The 18,368-nt window shown below is 45.1% G+C and overlaps 3 protein-coding genes across 3 annotated transcripts; 2 read left to right on the top strand and 1 right to left on the bottom strand.

Moving 5' to 3' along the window:
• Positions 1-4,737: 4,737 nt before the first annotated feature.
• Positions 4,738-9,988, top strand: LOC147991129 (shaggy-related protein kinase epsilon-like). Its single transcript, XM_087520664.1, has 13 exons — positions 4,738-5,074; positions 6,100-6,360; positions 6,445-6,537; positions 6,843-6,902; positions 7,008-7,280; positions 7,373-7,447; positions 7,616-7,672; positions 7,745-7,885; positions 8,247-8,297; positions 8,379-8,474; positions 8,551-8,634; positions 9,387-9,489; positions 9,614-9,988. The coding sequence occupies exons 1-13, from the start codon at positions 5,015-5,017 to the stop codon at positions 9,673-9,675; spliced, it is 1,416 nt and encodes a 471-aa protein (XP_087376790.1). The 5' UTR covers positions 4,738-5,014; the 3' UTR covers positions 9,676-9,988.
• A 1,781-nt stretch (positions 9,989-11,769) lies between these two features.
• Positions 11,770-16,138, top strand: LOC125532861 (putative E3 ubiquitin-protein ligase XBOS33). The gene is made up of 10 exons (XM_087520654.1): positions 11,770-12,171; positions 12,269-12,328; positions 12,638-12,709; positions 12,809-13,017; positions 13,102-13,262; positions 13,362-13,420; positions 13,532-13,578; positions 13,739-13,882; positions 14,433-14,524; positions 15,198-16,138. The coding sequence occupies exons 1-10, from the start codon at positions 11,995-11,997 to the stop codon at positions 15,737-15,739; spliced, it is 1,563 nt and encodes a 520-aa protein (XP_087376780.1). The 5' UTR covers positions 11,770-11,994; the 3' UTR covers positions 15,740-16,138.
• Positions 16,139-16,174: 36 nt separating this feature from the next.
• On the bottom strand, positions 16,175-17,934 carry LOC125510811 (uncharacterized). Its single transcript, XM_048676079.1, has 3 exons — positions 17,707-17,934; positions 16,831-17,576; positions 16,175-16,732 (listed from the first exon to the last, which is right to left on the bottom strand). The coding sequence occupies exons 1-3, from the start codon at positions 17,729-17,731 to the stop codon at positions 16,397-16,399; spliced, it is 1,107 nt and encodes a 368-aa protein (XP_048532036.1). The 5' UTR covers positions 17,732-17,934; the 3' UTR covers positions 16,175-16,396.
• Positions 17,935-18,368: the final 434 nt, after the last annotated feature.

Genomic DNA, 18,368 nt, shown 5'->3' with positions numbered 1-18,368 from the left:
CCCTCCCCTCCTCCACTCCTTTATATACGTGGCCAGGGGCACCCCATAGACACAACAATTGATCTCTTGATCTCTTAGTCATGTGCGGTGCCCCCCTCCACCATAGTCCACCTCGATCATATCGTAGCGATGCTTAGGCGAAGCCCTGCGTCGGTATAACATCATCATCGTCACCACGCCGTCGTGCTGACGAAACTCTCCCTCAACACTCGGCTGGATCGGAGTTCGAGGGACGTCATCGAGTTGAACGTGTGCAGAACTCGGAGGTGCCGTGCGTTCGGTACTTGATCGGTCGGGCCGTGAAGACGTACGACTATATCAACCGCGTTGTGCTAACGCTTCCGCTTTCGGTCTACAAGGGTACATAGACAACACTCTCCCCTCTCGTTGCTATGCATCACCATGATCTTGTGTGTGCGTAGGAATTTTTTTGAAATTACTACGTTCCCCAACAGTATGTACCAGTAGCTATGTGTTTGATCTCTCTCTCTCTCTCGTGTTCTTGAGGTGATACGATCTTGATGTATCGCGAGCTTTGCTATTATAGTTGGATCTTATGATGTTTTCTCCCCCTCTACTCTCTTGTAATGGATTGAGTTTCCCCTTTGAAGTTATCTTATCGGATTGAGTCTTTAAATATTTGAGAACACTTGATGTATGTCTTGCCGTGCGTATCTGTGGTGACATTGGGATACCACATGATTCACTTGATGTATGTTTTGGTGATCAACTTGCGGGTTCCGCCCATGAACCTATGCATAGGTGTTGGCACACGTTTTCGTCATGATTCTCTGGTAGAAACTTTGGGGCACTCTTTGAGGTTATATGTGTTGGTTGAATAGATGAATATGAGATTGTGTGATGCATATCGTATAATCATACCCACGGATACTTGAGGTGACATTGGAGTATCTAGGTGACATTAGGGTTTTGGTTGATTTGTGTCTTAAGGTGTTATTCTAGTACGAACTCTAGGGTTGTTTGTGACACTTATAGGAATGGCCCAACGGATTGATTGGAAAGACTAACTTTGAGGTGGTTTCGTATCCTACCATAATCTCTTCATTCGTTCTCCGTTATTAGTGACTTTGGAGTGACTCTTTGTTGCATGTCGAGGGATAGTTATGTGATCCAATTATGTTATTATTGTTGAGGGAACTTGCACTAGTGAAAGTATGAACCCTAGGCCTTGTTTCAACACATTGCAATACCGTTTACGCTCACTTTTATCATTTGTTACCTTGTTATTTTTATATTTTCAGATTACAAAAACTATTATCTAATATCCATATACCACTTGTATCACCATCACTTCGCCGAACTAGTGCACCTATACAATTTACCATTGTATTGGGTGTGTTGGGGACACAAGATATTCTTTGTTATTTGGTTGCAGGGTTGCTTGAGAGAGACCATCTTCATCCTACGCCTCCTACGGATTGATAAACCTTAGGTCATCCACTTGAGGGAAATTTGCTACTGTCCTACAAACCTCTGCACTTGGAGGCCCAACAACGTCTGCAAGAAGAAGGTTGTGTAGTAGACATCACCGTGGAGCCTAGGACGGCGTCACCACCAGAGCCTTTGGTAGGCGAAGATCACCTTTTGCCAGGATAACTTGTACTAGTTGTCTCCCTTCAAATTTGGCCGCTGTTGGATCCCTTACCGCCTACATTTGGGAAGAGGACTAGGGCCCCTATAAATAGGACTAGCCACCATAGTAGGAGGCAACTTATCTTGGATCAGATTCATTCCATCCTCAACCACACAAGCTCATCGAGCCCAAGAACACCTCTCCTTAGGAGGCTGTTCTTTACTTGTACTTGTTCATCCTCAGCCCAAGAGGCAATCCACCACACCACACTGGAGTACGGTATTACACCACATCGGTGGCCCGAACCAGTATAAACCCTATGTCCTTTGTTCTTCGGGTTCGGCGAGTTAGGTTCTGAGATCGTTGCAAGAGCGTGAGCTGGGGGAAAGATCTTCGTGCGCACTCCAAGTGTTCGAACCTCAAGGGTTTTGCCGGAACCCGAAATCCGACAGAGGCAACCCCATGCGATGGATAGGGCCTTCGATCGGACAAATGACTCTTGATGCAGGACGCGTTCCAGCCAAGAGGTAATTTGGACACACACCCCACTTTAATACGTTGCAAGCACATCTTGACGAGTGTCTTTCAGTGCACAAATTAATATCATAATGATCCGGCTCGTAAGTATATGGTTGTAAGAATTAAGTCCTCATACGCATGCCTATTTTTGTTATAAGTTTTCTCTGTTGCAACTTGTTTATGATCCGGTCTAAAAACTACAATTTAATACTCTTGCAAAAGCTTGTTAGAAACCCTTGTCTTCAAGGTGCACGTCCTCTCGTTGGTTCGATATCTCAGGGTCACCTCTAGGGAAAAGGCAAGAATCCTTTTTCTACTTGTTTACCAGATCACTAAAGGGACTCATCATTGTACTAAATGTAGGGATTGACTTTTGGGTTTAGGGTATACATTGTTAGTGATTAGAATTTAGGGTATACAACGTTAGTTTATGGTTTAGGGTTCAGAGTCTACATTTTATTGATTAGGGTTTAGGGTATACATCGTTAGTGATTAGGATTTAGGGCTAGGATTTATGGTTTAGGGTTCAGAGTCTACATTTTATTGATTAGGTTAATCACATAGACTTCATTGTTCATGATTTACAGTTGGCATTTATGACTTTGGTTTCAGTATTTATAGTATTACTATTTATACCTTACATTATTGCATTTCATGTTTAGGACTTTCAAATTGTATGATCATTTCATCCAAATAATTAACTTGTCAGAATTGTATATTGAGTCTGTAAATAGTATAATTACCAACACAAAGTAATAATTAACTCATCAGAATTATATTGCAATGAATCAGTGACTAATAGAACAATTATTACAATGTAATACATTACGTAGAATAAATAAATAAATCTTATATGCACGGAACTAAATTTAGTAATACACAAACATAACACTAAGTTTGATTGTCTCGGGTTTAAGATGATAATCCTGACACCGATGAATTACTACAATCAACTTAATTTGGATCAAATAACTGAACAACTAGATCATAGAAATCTTATTTGACATGGACTCAAACGAATTAATAAACTATAATATTTAATGTGTTAAGTTCTATCGGTACAAACTAGGAACTTAACACTATAATAGTAAATGTGACAATCTCTAACACACACAATTATTTTACACACATAACCATGGGTGTACCAATTGTATTTCCATTCTAATATTTGAAACTAAACAACCTAGGACAGTGTAATTCTAGCCGTCATGAAATCAAACAAATATTATGTTTCATCCTATGTAACTTAAACCAATTTGTTTTTCCAAACATGTCAGCACACATAACTATATTATTCCCCTCGTAAGATTCAAGATCGTACTATTTTAGACCACATCAACTTAATATATCCAAAGTATCGCCACTACAAACCAAATAAGGCACTTGAATTAAGAATACTCAAAAGAAAACAACGAGTGACAAGATTTGTGAAGCATTATCATTTTCAAACTGTTGCACAAGAACACACAATTATGGACAAGAAATATATAAGTACAACCAATCTTTTCAGCGAATCTTGGGATAGAAGTGGAGTGGCGTTATGGATTCCTTTGATCTTAAGTACATACGAAGAATAAGAAATCTTCCTCTAGGATTGCATTCCCTGTAAAATGATAGCGAAGTAAAAGAACAGACAGGAACCAAGACCAGGAGCAACCCTATGCATATGCTGTGAATGAACCGTTTCCCTTACGGCTTATATTTGTCTAGGTTAGATTGACTTATCGTATATTAACCTACCGCCACATGAACAGTTATGCGACCTCACAAGAAAATATATACGACTTTGATGTACATTGCATTACGGACATATATGAGTACTAGCAAGATGCTCGTGCGTTGCACGGAACGTCAAGATCTCGTGGGAGAAAAGGATGAACGAGGAAAAGCCTTATCTGCAAATGTGGAGAGGAGTGCGGTTAAATTGTTATAGTTTCCTTCCTATCCGTTAGATATAGATTGGACGACCTATATTGCAAGATGGCATGCACATCATCATCATTAACTCTGCTTTTTATAAGAGTAGATAGATTATACAAGATGAAAATACTATATACATGAACGAATATCCGAATCTTGGCGCAGAATAGCGGGCACAATCTACGTGCCCCCTGCACATGCCTGCCACATATCCTTCCCTCGAACCAATATGACCTTGGGTTCACGCCTAATGATCAACATCTACACATACAAATAAAATACTACTTTGGCCCCCAACGAAACTAGTGAGGTTATCAATCTCATTAGCTTTGCTAGTTAATACTATAAATAAAGAAATTTAAAAGCACAAGTGTATGAAAGATTTCGTTATAGCAAAAAGCAAAAGAAAGCGTAAATTGCGATTGAAAGATTACAGGAAGACGCAAACATAAATGTAAAAACGTAAAGGAATATTTTTCCTTGCTGGAGTACTATTTAGTTTCTGCTACTCCATGTTACATTGACTGACCCATCTGAGGGATACAGCATTAAATGGAAGCATTTGAAACTCAAGCCCATCTCAAGAAATTTACAGCAGAATCCAGGACGCCGAGGATCTCCAAAACTATGCCATTTCGGGGAGCAACATCCGGAGGAGAGAGGAGAGAGAGTCAGAATCAGAAAGCTAAAAAAAGCAGCCAGCAATCTAGTGGTGTAGCGAGGCGAGCCCTGGCTGCGTCCCTCCCCTTCCTCCGTTTCCCACCCCTCCAAAAAAAATTCACCTCACGCCCCCGGGCCCCGGGCCTCCCCCCCGCGCCGACGACCCCCCGAAGCTCCCGGAGGCTTCTAGGGCCTCGCCGCCGCCGCCGCCGCCCCCCCTCCCACCAATCGCCGCCTCCGGCAGCGGCGAGGCCGCTTCGCAGACGGCGGAGGGACGGTGCTAGGGTTTGCAGCCGCGGCCGCCGGCGCCCGCGGAGGAGGATGCATATGATGCGGCGGCTCAAGAGCATCGCCTCCGGCCGCTCCTCCGTCTCCGATCCGGTGCGCGTGCTCGATCTGTCCCCGCCCCTCCCCTCCCCCCCCGCCAGCGATTCGCGGCGCAGCTGCATTTGCCGTCAATGACACGCAAACCGTGGTGCCGGTTCGTTTTTGCGCGATTTTCCTAGCCTTGCTCGAGCAGCAGCATCGTGGTTCATTCGCTGGATTGATTAGTTGCTATTGGGCGAGAAATAAAAAAAATGCATGTTGCGCTGTCAGGTGGAAAATGCTTCAGTTTGCTTTCGTTGGATTTGGCATTGAGCTAGTTGCGCTTTAAAGGTGACCGTTTCATTCTGCTTTTCATTGACGTGTACGATGAAAACGATACTTAGATTTTTTAGTCCCTAATGCTTTGGCACCGTGAAATGTTTATTTCCGAATAAGCACGGTTCATCCATTTTATAGGTTCATTTTTGCCCCCAAAAGGCCGCAAGGCTGGATTCCACTATTGTAAAGATGCAGAGTGCCAGCATTCATATGCAAAAGAAAGCCACAAGAACGAGCTAGGAGTTCAGGCCAAGCCATTTTATAGTTTCATGAATCATGAAGATATTTGATGCTCCATTTCTACTCCGATAGTTGTTCGGTAGCTTGTTCACTCCATTGGTCATTCACGCGAAAATAGTTACCTACATGGATTGACCGGGAATTGGCTTACCATATAACTATTGCCATTGGATCCTTTTTTGCATATGGTTCCAACCTTCTTTTCAAAGAAGAAAAAACCATGCTCTATGGGGCAGCTTTAGAAGTCTTCTTGCGGATAAGCTTTATGAGTTACCCAATAGTACAAACGTTAAAAGAGGAATGCATATTTTGTTAAAAGATATTGGTGTGTATAATTCTTGATTGATGGAAAAGTTTGATGGATGCAGTTTGTTGGTCATTGCTTGGGACTGCTAGAAAATGGGATGGCTTCCATCGTTGCAAGATCTATTAATTTCTGTGATTGCCAAATTGAAGTTTCCGTTTAGCCTCTCTATGCTCTCCAGCTGTGAATACTTATTTGCATATATTGTTCTTGTTAGGGTGGTGACTCTGGCTCAAAAAGGCCAAAATTTGATCAGGATGGATTGGGCGATATTGTCATTCAACCACATCTATCTGATGACAAACCTATGCATCTAGACCAAGAATCATCATCATCATCATCATCTCATAGAGATGCTGAGGCAAGCACATCTACTAGTATGAATCCTGCTAAAGCTGAAGAAACAGGTGCAGATCTTCCGAAAGGAATGAATGATATGACAATAAGCGATGATAAAGTTGGCCATAATAATGATAAGGTTATTTTGATTCTCCGCCCATGACTTGTTGACCTAATGCCATTTATTCTTTTGCTATTTATGTGATGGCTTTTCTGACTATAGGAGGCTGAAGGGGTTACCGTTGATGGAAATGGAACAGAAGCTGGCCAGATCATTGTGACGACAATAGGAGGTCAAAATGGGAAGCCAAAGCAGGTGATGCCTTGATCAGTATCTTTACTACTCTCATACATATTCTACTGCCGGATTCTAGATGCAGTATTTCCATATCGGAAACCTTTGTATGGTCCATGGACTGAGAGTTTACTTGTTCTCGGGAACTCTTATTGGTAGAATTTTGCACTATGACCCCATTTATGGGCATATACAGCATTATTTTTCCTGATGGCTGAGTATTGCGGCTTAAAGCTATTCTCTGGGATGTTTGTACTACTGCATTTATTCCTCAGAACATTGGATGGCCCAGTAATGATAATACTAATACTCCAACTGTTTTACAGAAGGTCTCATACATGGCAGAACGCGTCGTTGGGACTGGTTCGTTTGGTGTAGTATATCAGGTGTGTTAATTTGCCGTCTTTCGCCCTTGTATATCACTACAATTTCTGTTAGTGAATATTTCTAATGCTGGGCCTTGAAGTCATTGATAATATCTGGTACAACAGGCCAAGTGCTTGGAAACTGGAGAGACTGTTGCCATTAAGAAGGTGCTGCAGGATAAGAGATATAAGAACAGAGAGTTGCAAACAATGCAGTTACTTGAGCATCCAAATGTAGTTCAGCTAAAGCATCACTTCTTTTCGACAACTGAGAGGGGTGAAGTGTACCTAAACCTTGTACTTGAATATGTCTCGGAGACAGTTTATCGTGTTGCCAAATATTATTGTCGGCTGAACCAGCGTGTACCCATACTATATGTTAAGTTGTATGCATATCAGGTTTGTGAAGATGTTCCATTGTAGTTTATATATTCTTTCAAACAGTTACTTTCGATGATCCTCAAGTTGTTTGTTGTTCCATCTTTGCATAGATGTGCCGGGCCCTTGCATATATCCATCGTGTTGTTGGTGTATGCCATCGAGATATTAAGCCGCAAAATCTGTTGGTAAGTTCATTAGACTTTTATTAGACATATCTTCTTGCTTGAACCATGCAGTATCATTGCATGCTTGCAGGTTCCCTCCTTCAATGATGACTGCCTGCAATATTCTAAAATATTATTTGATTGTATCATACGTAATGATCAACTTACTGCAATGGATTAATCTTCCAGGTCAATCCTCATATGCATCAACTTAAGCTTTGTGATTTTGGGAGTGCTAAAAAACTGGTATGTTTTTGTCACTTATTTTCTTGGTCATGTGTTTTTACATGTATTTGACAGTACATGGCTCTATTTTAGGTCCCTGGAGAGCCAAACATCTCATACATCTGCTCGCGGTATTATAGGGCTCCTGAACTAATATTTGGAGCTACAGAGTACACCACAGCAATTGATATCTGGTCTGTTGGTTGTGTAGTAGCTGAGCTTCTGATTGGTCAGGTATAGAATCTCATTCTAGAAGCTCAGTTTTCTTGCAGCCAAGTTCATTAATTGAAGTTATGCTTCCTTGAACAGTGAATTTTTTGTTTATCATTATAGATCGTATGACTCCTTTTATAGCTGAAAGTAATGGTATTTAGTTACAAGAACAGTGGAGTATCCGGATAAGCAAATACTGCACAAATCAAGCTCTGTTAAATTATGCAGATGTTATCAAATTCATTTGAAGTTGCTTCACTTTAGAGGGCTAATACTTTCATGGAAAAAATCAAGTTGATTATTACTTTCCTGTCGACAAACTCTTTTTTGTACATGAGCTGGATTTTTTTGTTGAGTTCTCTTTTTTTGGGGGAAATTGCAGCCTCTGTTTCCTGGAGAAAGTGGCGTTGATCAGTTGGTTGAAATTATAAAGGTTTGCATCTCCCGCCAAACCATTAAAGTCTAGTAATTAAAATCAGTAGGCTGAAGTCATCATTTCTTCTCCCTATTCTAGATTTTGGGTACCCCAACAAGAGAAGAAATCAGATGCATGAACCCAAACTACTCCGAATTCAAGTTCCCTCAGATAAAAGCTCATCCCTGGCACAAGGTTAGTAACCTCTCTATATGTATTCAGTTAGCCTAGACCGCTGTAACATGCTTGCCTAATTTTCTTTTGCATGCAGCTTTTTGGTAAGCGTATGCCACCTGAAGCAGTTGATCTTGTGTCAAGGCTACTTCAGTACTCACCAAATCTGCGCTGCACAGCTGTAAGAATGATTTTATCCTTGGGCTATTTGAACCAACCTATGAACAAGTCAGCACAAATTCATTGCTTGCTAACGCTAAAGTATACTCCCTCCGTCCCATAATATAAGATCTTATTACATCCACATTGGATGCAATAAGATCTTATATTATGGGACGGAGGGAGTACATTTTTCTCTAGCTAAAGTACAGTATGGTTGCTTCTAAGAAGAGTGTTGTGTTGTCCTGGCATCTGTGAATCACGGCCCTACTAAGGGCCAGTTTGGTTGGTGTTCACGGCCACATGCCTGGGCAATAGCGTTGCCTGGCATGGACACATTTTCTGTTTGTTTTGCTGCCTGGTCAGGCAACTTTGGATGAGAGGCGTTTGGTTACCACCCTGGCCTGGATAGTTCACTATGAATGAAAAATTCAGCTCATGAGCCCATGTACGAAGAACATTCTCTTTAATTAAAGAATTAAAGGAGCCCAGGCAGCTGCAGTGTTCGCCAGGCGCTCCAATTCTTACGCCTGGCCCAGGCTAACTATCTCCCTGGCTTCACTGTCCAGGCTAATCACTTGCATGCAAACCCAGGCCAGGCTATACCTGGCATCTTGAGGACCTGAACCAAACAACTTACAGGCAACCTCCAGGGACGTCCCAGGCCAGGCGAGACTTTCCCAGGACGCAAACCAAACTAGACCTAAATTCATGAATGAAAGAAGAGAAATCCTTGAAAAAGGCGAGTGCTATTCTGACTAGACATTTTTGCAGGTCGATGCTTGTGCCCATCCGTTCTTCGATGAACTGCGGGATCCCAAGACCTGCTTGCCTAATGGACGGCCATTACCACCATTATTCAACTTCTCGGGAGCTGGTAAATAATAACCATACATAGACTCTGCGATTGTTTTGAACTGTAAAAACTACACCGTGCTGTTGAGTTTTTTGGTACGCTTACCTGATACCTGATACGTACAACCCATGGACATGTGCTGCAGAGCTAGAAGGCCTCCCTGTTGAGCTACTCCACCGGATCATTCCTGAACATATGAGGAAGTGAAGAGAGATGGCGGCTGGAGAAGCGGTCGCTATTTCTCGGCGCCACCGTGCGGGTGGAGACCGGACACCGCGAGCATATCCATGGCTCGTCGTGGATTTGATCTGGAGTAGACTCTCCGGCTGGCCTGGACTGGCCTGGAGCTAGAGAAGGGCAACCGCGGGCATGTGCCCAGGGCCCAGACCCACCCACACTGCTGTGGGCCCCTGTTTTAAGTGTATGTGTTTATGTCGTTTGATGAAAGAATAGTATGTTGCTCGTTTCCAGCTTTCAGAATTTTCTCAGTGAAGCATGAAAATGATGATGTCACGCTTCGTATTGACATGGGATTCAAATTCGAATCCCATATCCGAGGCATTCATGGTGGAAACCTTTTGACTTGACCAAGTTGCCAGCAGATGCGTTTTCGACCATCATCAAGGCCAGCATAATCATACATGCATTGCTTCTATGCGAGTGCAATCGAAGTACTACAGATCACCAGATCTGGTAGTGGTATTGACAATCAAACCGGCTCCATTTAAAACATGAGCCTGGTCCACTTACATGTGCCTCCAATATGAATGAATATGATGATGCAAATTGTTTGTTTATCTGGCCAGCCCAACCGAGGCTTCCGTTCCGGTGCGATCTGCAGAAAGGGAAGATGGGTGACAAGTGTAGTGTGGTAGCTCAACGAAACCTCACCAGATGCAGATAGCCGAGGACGTGTCCTTTGCCCCCGGATACTTTACGTGCAAGGTTGTTGTCTTGGTGGTGACAAGTTGGCACGGCAGGCAGCAGTGGCGATATTTTTTGGGTGATGCGTGTTAGGAGAGGACAAATATCCCGTGAAAGATTCTTTTTGTTTTTGAACATTTTTTTGGAAAGTTTTCCATATAAATTCGCTAGATAATTGTGACATCGTACAAACACAGCCTAGCCATTCTTCTACCGACAACGTTGTGAAGTCGCTTGGAACATTTAAGTCAACAGTAGCACGCATCCATCGAGTATGATGCAATGAGTCACTCAGACACCCGGCCATTAATAATGGCACGATGGTATGCTTACTGATGAACCATCGGTGACACCGACTCGATATAAATAAATCACCAATCAGCGACTGCGACCTGTTCAATAGGCACACCTAGAGCTAGAGATAAATCACATTGGGTGGGTGATCTTGGGCCGTACAGCAAGTGCCGTCCATCGGTCCACCTCAGAAACTTTGTCCCGTGTCCCGACGTGCTTTCTTTTCTTTTCTTGCTGGACATCATCGGAGGACAAACCCGCCGTCCATATCAAAACATGTGATTTGCGAGCGCCCAACCACACCCCCGCCCGCCTACCATATTTGACCCCATTTTTGTTTCATTTTTTCATTTTTTCTTATAAAAAATTAAAGGTTGCAAGCGTATAATACAAGTAGGACGCGTACCTCACCCGAGTTACCTCATTGGCCCCATTTTTGTTTCATGTCTCTGTTTTTTTGCTTAATGGTTACTTCCTCCGTTCTAAAATAGATGACCCAATTTTGTATTAAAGTTAGTATATAGTTGAGTCATCTATTTTGAAACGGAGGAAGTACAAGTGTATAATACAACTAGGACACACTGGACACCATCATACATGTATGCATGCATATATTTATGTATGTATGTATGTATGAATTTTAGGAATACTACACATCACCAAGAGGTGGGGAAAGAGACGGTTTTGTGTTTAGAGATGGTACAAGCAGGTCAATTAGTGGTTACTTGTTAGGTAGTGTTGCCAATCAGCCATGAATGGCAACTTTACCGGGCTCACTAAAGGCGAACAAAAAGAAGTGAAAAACAACAACTTGAAACTCATCCGTCCAAGCAAACCAAAAAGGTGAAAAAGCTTGGCCCGTGACCATCATCTAAACCAACTCCATCAGTCACTAAGCACCATCACACCCCACACAAGCCGCGGCTACTAATCTATACTCATGTGGTCCCGGCGGCACATGAGCCATGCCAAAAAGATATTTATATTTTTTTCTCTCACACTATTTAAAAAATAAAAATACTGTACATTTTAAACCAAGAGTATATATAAAGCGAGGATGAAAATGGAAATATAAAAATCAAATCCAAAGCCTTGTACTCCTCCTGCTCCTCCCCCTTGTTCCGGGCCTGGGAAAAATTTGAGACCCCAGAACGCAAGACGCGAAGACGACCCACCACCGCCCCCCGCCCCTAAATTACGGCCGCACGCCTCGCCGCCGGCGATCCCGCCGACCGTCGTAGGCCCGTGCGGCGTGCCCGTGCCCACGAGGACGCCGCTCACCGGCGCGGGCGGGCAAGGAGGGCGGCGATGGGGAACTCGCTGGGGTGCTCCGCGTCCGGCGAGCGGCTGGTGTCCGCGGCGCGGGACGGGGACGCCGTCGAGGCGCGCATGCTGCTCGAGCTCAGCCCGGCGCTCGCGCGCTACTCCACCTTCGGCGGCCTCAACTCCCCGCTCCACTTCGCCGCCGCCAAGGGCCACCTCGACGTCCGTGCTGCTCTCCCTTGCGATTCTATATACGCGCCCGCCTGCGTGGTTTCCCGTTCGATTTGATTCACGGACCGGTGGGTTTTTTGGTTTTCAGATTGTGACGCTGCTGCTGGAGAAGGGCGCGGATGTGAACGCGCGGAACTACTGCGGCCAGGTAGATCTTTCTGTCCGAGTACCATTTCATGGATAGGACAGGAATCTCCCCCCAAAAATGGAAGATCTGTCATTTATACGTGCTGAAATTGGCAGCCACCGCGTCGTGTTTCTAGTGAAAGTAGTAGTACCTGATCTTTGCAATATCGGGGCAAGCCAAAAACTGAATTCTTGTTGGGCTCTCGTGGTCCCCTGCCCTGTGCTCGCCCATGGGATAAACATGTGTTACATTTCGATCAGTCTCTACAATCCTTTCTGCGAGTCGAATCATTTAGCTGATTGTTTTCTTTACTTGGATGGGCGGATGAAGACTGCATTGATGCATGCATGCCGGCATGGACACTGGGAGGTGGTTCAGATGCTTCTGCTCTTCAAATGCAATGTATGGTGGTATTTCTGATATGGTCTTTACAATGTGTACCATTTCTGCCCTGAGACAAGGAAGGTGCTGACTGCTGCTTCTGTTTCGGTTGCTTGGAAGGTTACCAGGGCGGATTACTTGAGTGGTCGAACGGCATTGCACTTTGCAGCACACGACGGACTTGTTCGGTGTGTAAGGCTGTTACTTGCCGACTTCATCCCAAGTGGGCCCTTGGAGGATACTGCCTCTTCGGTGGCAGATGGCGGTGATTCTCAGACGAATAGCGGCAGCAGTCCTACTTCTTCACTGGGACTCAAGTTTAATGAACCGTATGTATTTTGTCAAGTGTTGATCTAGTGTTGTCTATTTTGTTTGAAATAACTAGCAACCAATTGTACGCTGTCTTTGTGCAGTGCTCGTGTGAGGTACATCAACAAACCTGCTGATGGCGGTGTTACCGCTCTTCACATGGCAGCTTTGAATGGTCATTTCGATTGCATGCAATTGTTGATTGAGTTAGGTGCAAATGTCTCAGCTGTCACATTTCCCTATGGAACTACATCAAATTTGATAGGCGAGTGATGATTCTTATTTCAGATGATATGCAGTAGATAATGCTATTTTTTCTTACCTAAAATAAAACGAGTTCTCAAATTGTATCTGTATGGATCAGGAGCTGGCAGTACTCCTTTGCATTATGCAGCCGGTGGGGGCAGTCTGGAATGTTGCCAGGTATGTTACTGTCATAAAGGAGTATCGTATTTTTGGACAAGTACCATTTCACGCCTGTACTTGTCGCATATGTATTGATACGTTCTAATGTTTGTAATGCCACCATCACAGGTACTTCTTTCAAAAGGTGCTAGCAGGTTGACACTCAACTGCAATGGGTAAGAATCTGTTGCTCAATTATTAATGCCAAGTTGTATTTCAAAATATTTATTGACTGTGCCATCACAGATATTTTATTATATTAACTTGACCGGCTCTACATGAACCTAACGTGTATCTTCCTGTTGAAATGTTACTAATACGTATCTTGTTCTTTAGGTGGCTTCCCATGGATGTTGCTAGGATATTTGGACGCCGTTGCTTGGAGCCATTACTTTCTCCAAATTCACACACGGTTATTCCAGCAATTCAGCCATCCAGTTATCTCGCCTTGCCACTGATGAGCATACTTAATATAGCCAGGTTAGTGCCTAACACTCACCATACACCACTTTTGATTTTTTAAGTTTTATAAGTAAAATATAATGACAACAGTTACTTTGATGAACAACAATGAGTGCTGCTTGATTTCTGAATCTATACTTTTTGAGAAAACACACAAGGGTGCTAGCAGTTTTATTCTGCATACCAGCTGATTTGGTTCTTATAATCAATTGGGCCAGTTTATGTATCTTGCGGAATTGCAATGGTTTCTGCAATGTTACTTGCAGAAAGGCATACCTGAACGAGGCAATTGCCAAAGTCTGTTCTTGAGTTGGAACGGACATAGAGCAAATATTTTTACTTATCTTCTTGTGTTTTGTCATCTTCAATGAGTTCACTCTTTATGGTGTTGTTACCGTAGAGTGAGCTGAGTGTGCCTTTCTTGACTTATTTCACCTTTGATACAACTGCTTGTTGTTCAGACACCATATAATGCTTTCAATTATCGACACTTCCATGTTCAATATTCAAAATGAGGAGTGCACTTGTCGGCTCTTTTGCTTATAGATTTCTTTTATATGCTTTGCAGAGAATTTGGGTTGCAACACACTGTATCCTCGGTGGATGAGAGTGACCTTTGTGCAGTTTGCCTGGAAAGGTCTTGCTCTGTAGCTGCTGAAGGTGGGGGCTACATGACACACTTTGCATGAACATTGTCCCATTTTTTAACTAAGGGCATAATCATATTTTACAGACTGCTCAACGATCATAGGATAAAAACTATCATAACAATTTGTCAAGAGATGGACATAGTCCTGTCTAATCCTATCTACTAAGCTCCATCTATTTTGAATATGTTACATTTGTTCATATTTACATTCTAAGCTTGGATATGCACCAATGAGTCATCTTCGCTATCCTTGCATTTTTTTTTGTTAGAGAATAACACTATGCATCTTAGCACTTGAAAATTGAAATTTGTTATTGACTTAGTTAGAACACCTAAGACTATTTTCTTTTATCACAAACTCGAAACACTCAATAAGTTGGGGCAATCATTCAGTGTCATAGTAATCTGAAAATGAGGCTCATATTTCTGTATCCTTGCAGGGTCGTATGATGCCACCCTTTTGTGAATTCCCTTGTTTCAAACAATTCTAATAAACAGTGATAATGGCAGAAACATGAAACCGAATACGAAATAACCTGAACCTGCCTGTGTGGAGTGAGTTTAAGGTTTATTAAGTCATGTTTTTTCAATAGGATTTCACTTGCTCATGTACATCACATTACAGTACACCACCAGATGAAAAATGCAATGGTGGTATCCTAACATTACATTCTGTTCTTTCAGGCTGTGGTCACGAATTCTGCATCAAATGTGCTCTCTATCTTTGCTCAACCAGCAACGTCCGTGTGGAGTTCACAGGCCCAGCTGGGTCAATACCATGCCCTCTCTGCAGGAATGGAATAATGTCATTCACTAAGCTACCGAGCACACCGACAGAAGGGCTCAAATCAAGCTCAGCACTCACATTCTGCAATCCATGCATTCTGAATACCCGTTCTGTGGACTCCCCAGCAACTGTCTGTAAAGCTGAAATCAGGCGCAACCGTGTGGCAGCTCTCTCTTCCGAGTTAGTCTGTCCACTGACCTGCAGCCCATTTCCGTCGTCCGCCCTCCCAACCTGCAGGTGCAGTGACGACGATCCATGCGGCTCAACAGAAACGCTGGATGGCTCCGAGGTGCAATCTCCGCGGCCCTCGCACAGCACAAGCCAAGAGCTGGATAAGAGGGGAGAGCAGGACGTTGACCGGACCACCTGCTCAGGCATGTTCTGGAGTCGCAGAAGCTGTCAGAGGGAGCAGCAGTGCAATGCGGAAATCAATGCTTGATTCCTCCCCTTCCTGGTTGTGAATATATTTGGATTCATCGCAGCTCAATGCGGGAGATGATCAGCGGTTATTCTTTCCTCCCCGGCTGTGTTTCTTTTTCTCCCGTTTTACAGCCAAGATTTTGGTGTTTTGGTGATCCATCCTGCAGCTTTTGGCTGCCGTAGTTTTCACTGTATTGTAACATTCGGCTCATATCTACTGTGTTGTGTCATGAGACTGTGAGTGAGTCTAGATCATAGCTTGAAAATCACTAGTCAGTTACTGTTCTGTAGCTGCATGTAAATTATACGGTTTGGATGGGGTTGTTTTTTGCTTCTTCTGATCCCGGTGATAAGATTCTATGTAACGTGACATCAAATTACCCCCTGATGATATATAGATTATGCCACAATCTCTTCAGTTTCTTTGTACAGTACAGTAGTGGTTCTGCTGAGCTCACATGAAATGCATTTCCTCTGTTCACTATTATAAGATGTTTTACATATTTCAATACGGACTACATACATGCTGAAATAAGTGAACAAACACACTTACATCTGAATCAGAAAAACTTAGAAGATCTTATGAATTTGGAACGGAGGGAAAAATCTTTTTTCTTCAGCATTGCTTCCTACAGTCCTCTACCTACTGAAGATCAGTCATCAGTCGTCTTTGGTATCAGTACGCACAGACGCTGCCGGCGGCGGTCGAGCTGTTACCCGCCGGCCCTGGCAATAGGGTGCCGATGATCCTGTCTCCGAGCCCCGGCACCGCCGACAGGAAGTGCCCCACCCCGGCGAGCTCGTGGTAGCCGACCCAGCCGAGCCGGCGGCATATGTGCCGCTGCAGCTGCACCGGCACGACACCGTCCTCGTCGCCCTGGAAGAGGTGCACCGGGAACGGCGGCGCCTCCCCGAGGTCCGTCGGCTCGAACTCCGGCCACCGCCCGAACATCACCGCCATGTCGCGGTAGAAGGACTCCTGCACCCCCTGCTGCGTGGCCGCCTGTGCCCTCTGCGCAAAGCAAAGCGCACGATCGTCGCGTCAGGGTCGTATCGCCGAGGCTTGGATCGAGATCGACAATGGGGGAGCTGAGGGAAGGGACGACGAACCTTTTGGAACATTCCGGTGGAGAGGGCCATGAGGCGGTTCTTCTCGTCGAGGGCGTTGGGGAAGGAGCCGGAGCCGCTGACGACGGTGGAGGTGGGCAGCCATGGCTGGCTCATCCACCAGTGCAGCAGCCACGGCGCGTAGTAGGCCACGCGGAGCGACCACTGGTCACCCAGCGGCTGGCGCCGGTACAGCTGACGCGCCAGCCCCCTCGGCAGCCCCGACCACCGGTAGTTTATCACCGGCGCCATCATCGCCACTCCGGCCAGCCTGTGTGGGATGTACTTGACGGAGGCCCAGCCGGCGTGGCAGCCGAGGGAGGAGCAGATGAGGTGGAACTTGTCGCCGAGGTCCAGCGCGTCGCCGAGGTCCTGGATGTCCAGCGCCGCGCTCTCCAGCGACCGGCGCGGGTCCGGGTCGCTCTCGCCGTAGCCGGCGCGGTCGAACGCCACCATGTACACGCCCAGCTCCTCCAGCAGCGCCTGCGAGGCGCGGGGCGAGTCCATGCGGCTGCCGGAGAAGCCGTGCGAGTAGACGACCTTGAACCGCGCGCCGTCCCGGCTCACGCCGGACTCGGCGTACGCCAAGAACCGCCCGTCGCGCATCCGCACCCTCGGCGCCGTCACCGGCGGCCCGCCGGGCTCACCGCACGGCGTCGGCGGCGGCGGGCGGACGGCGTTCGCGAACCACCCGGCCGCCAATGCCAGCACCATCAGCACCAGCAGACCCACCGGCGGGCTCCCGTTCCCTGCACACCACCGACGCACAACATGTTAACGAACCGGACGTACACGGCAACGCATGCATGCATGCATGCATCCGATCACCAAAACCGCCGCCGCATTGTTTCTCCTCAGTTTTCTTTGCGCACTTGTTACCTGTGGAAGCAGCGGCAGCCGCCATTGGAGGCGACGCAGGAGGAGCTGGAGCTCTGGGATCCTTATCGAAATGGATGTGGGGAATGTGTGGCGTTGTTGGAGCAGGAGGCGGACAGCTTAATGTGTTGGGTGGGTACTGGGCTAAGCTAGTGGCAGCTGAGTAGCGGTGACACTTTGCTGAAAGAAAATGCAGCGCGTAGTGGAGGCCAGGGCACGACCTACCAACGTACTTTGTATACATGCATTATTATGCCTAGCAAGAAAAACCTCTTCACCTACCACCACTTTTTACTAAGGGTCTTCCCAAGCACGCCTGACAGGCAGGAGTAGTTTTCTCTTAAGCTTTTCCTGGCACAAAATAACGTTGGAAGAGAACAGAGGAATCCAAAAGTAGAATTTCTGTCATGCTCCGAGAGAGTAAGAAATTTTTTAGGACATGAATTTATCTTGCAAAATGAATCTCGCGTTCCAAACATGCTCTGTGTGTGGGAAATATAAAACGACACAGGTCCGTATTAGATTAGGTTTGAGATAGCATATATAACCACTTTGCATTAACGATAATCAGAACACTCATATCTTGAACCACATATATATAACCTGTGGATGCAAGTGGACCATGCATGAAATTTGCGATGATTTATATTTGGAAGTACGCAGAT

The sequence above is a fragment of the Triticum urartu genome, chromosome 1A (genome assembly GCF_056163025.1).
Source record: "Triticum urartu cultivar PI428250 chromosome 1A, HENAU_Tu73, whole genome shotgun sequence".
NCBI classification, from domain to species: Eukaryota; Viridiplantae; Streptophyta; class Magnoliopsida; order Poales; family Poaceae; genus Triticum; species Triticum urartu.
The sequence above is the reverse complement of the archived record's forward strand: the minus strand, read 5'-3'. Positions and strand labels throughout refer to the sequence as shown.

Coding starts and splice junctions, on each gene's coding strand:
- LOC125532861 (XM_087520654.1), top strand. CDS start 11,995: ATGGGGAACTCGCTGGGGTGCTCCGCGTCCGGCGAGCGGCTGGTGTCC. Junction 13,018..13,101: donor GGACTCAAGTTTAATGAACC/GTATGTATTTTG, acceptor GTCTTTGTGCAG/TGCTCGTGTGAGGTACATCA. Junction 13,421..13,531: donor GCAGTCTGGAATGTTGCCAG/GTATGTTACTGT, acceptor CCACCATCACAG/GTACTTCTTTCAAAAGGTGC.
- LOC125510811 (XM_048676079.1), bottom strand. CDS start 17,731: ATGGCGGCTGCCGCTGCTTCCACAG. Junction 17,577..17,706: donor GGCTGCCGCTGCTTCCACAG/GTAACAAGTGCG, acceptor GGTGGTGTGCAG/GGAACGGGAGCCCGCCGGTG. Junction 16,733..16,830: donor CCACCGGAATGTTCCAAAAG/GTTCGTCGTCCC, acceptor TGCTTTGCGCAG/AGGGCACAGGCGGCCACGCA.
- LOC147991129 (XM_087520664.1), top strand. CDS start 5,015: ATGCATATGATGCGGCGGCTCAAGAGCATCGCCTCCGGCCGCTCCTCC. Junction 7,673..7,744: donor TTGGGAGTGCTAAAAAACTG/GTATGTTTTTGT, acceptor GCTCTATTTTAG/GTCCCTGGAGAGCCAAACAT. Junction 8,635..9,386: donor CAAATCTGCGCTGCACAGCT/GTAAGAATGATT, acceptor ACATTTTTGCAG/GTCGATGCTTGTGCCCATCC.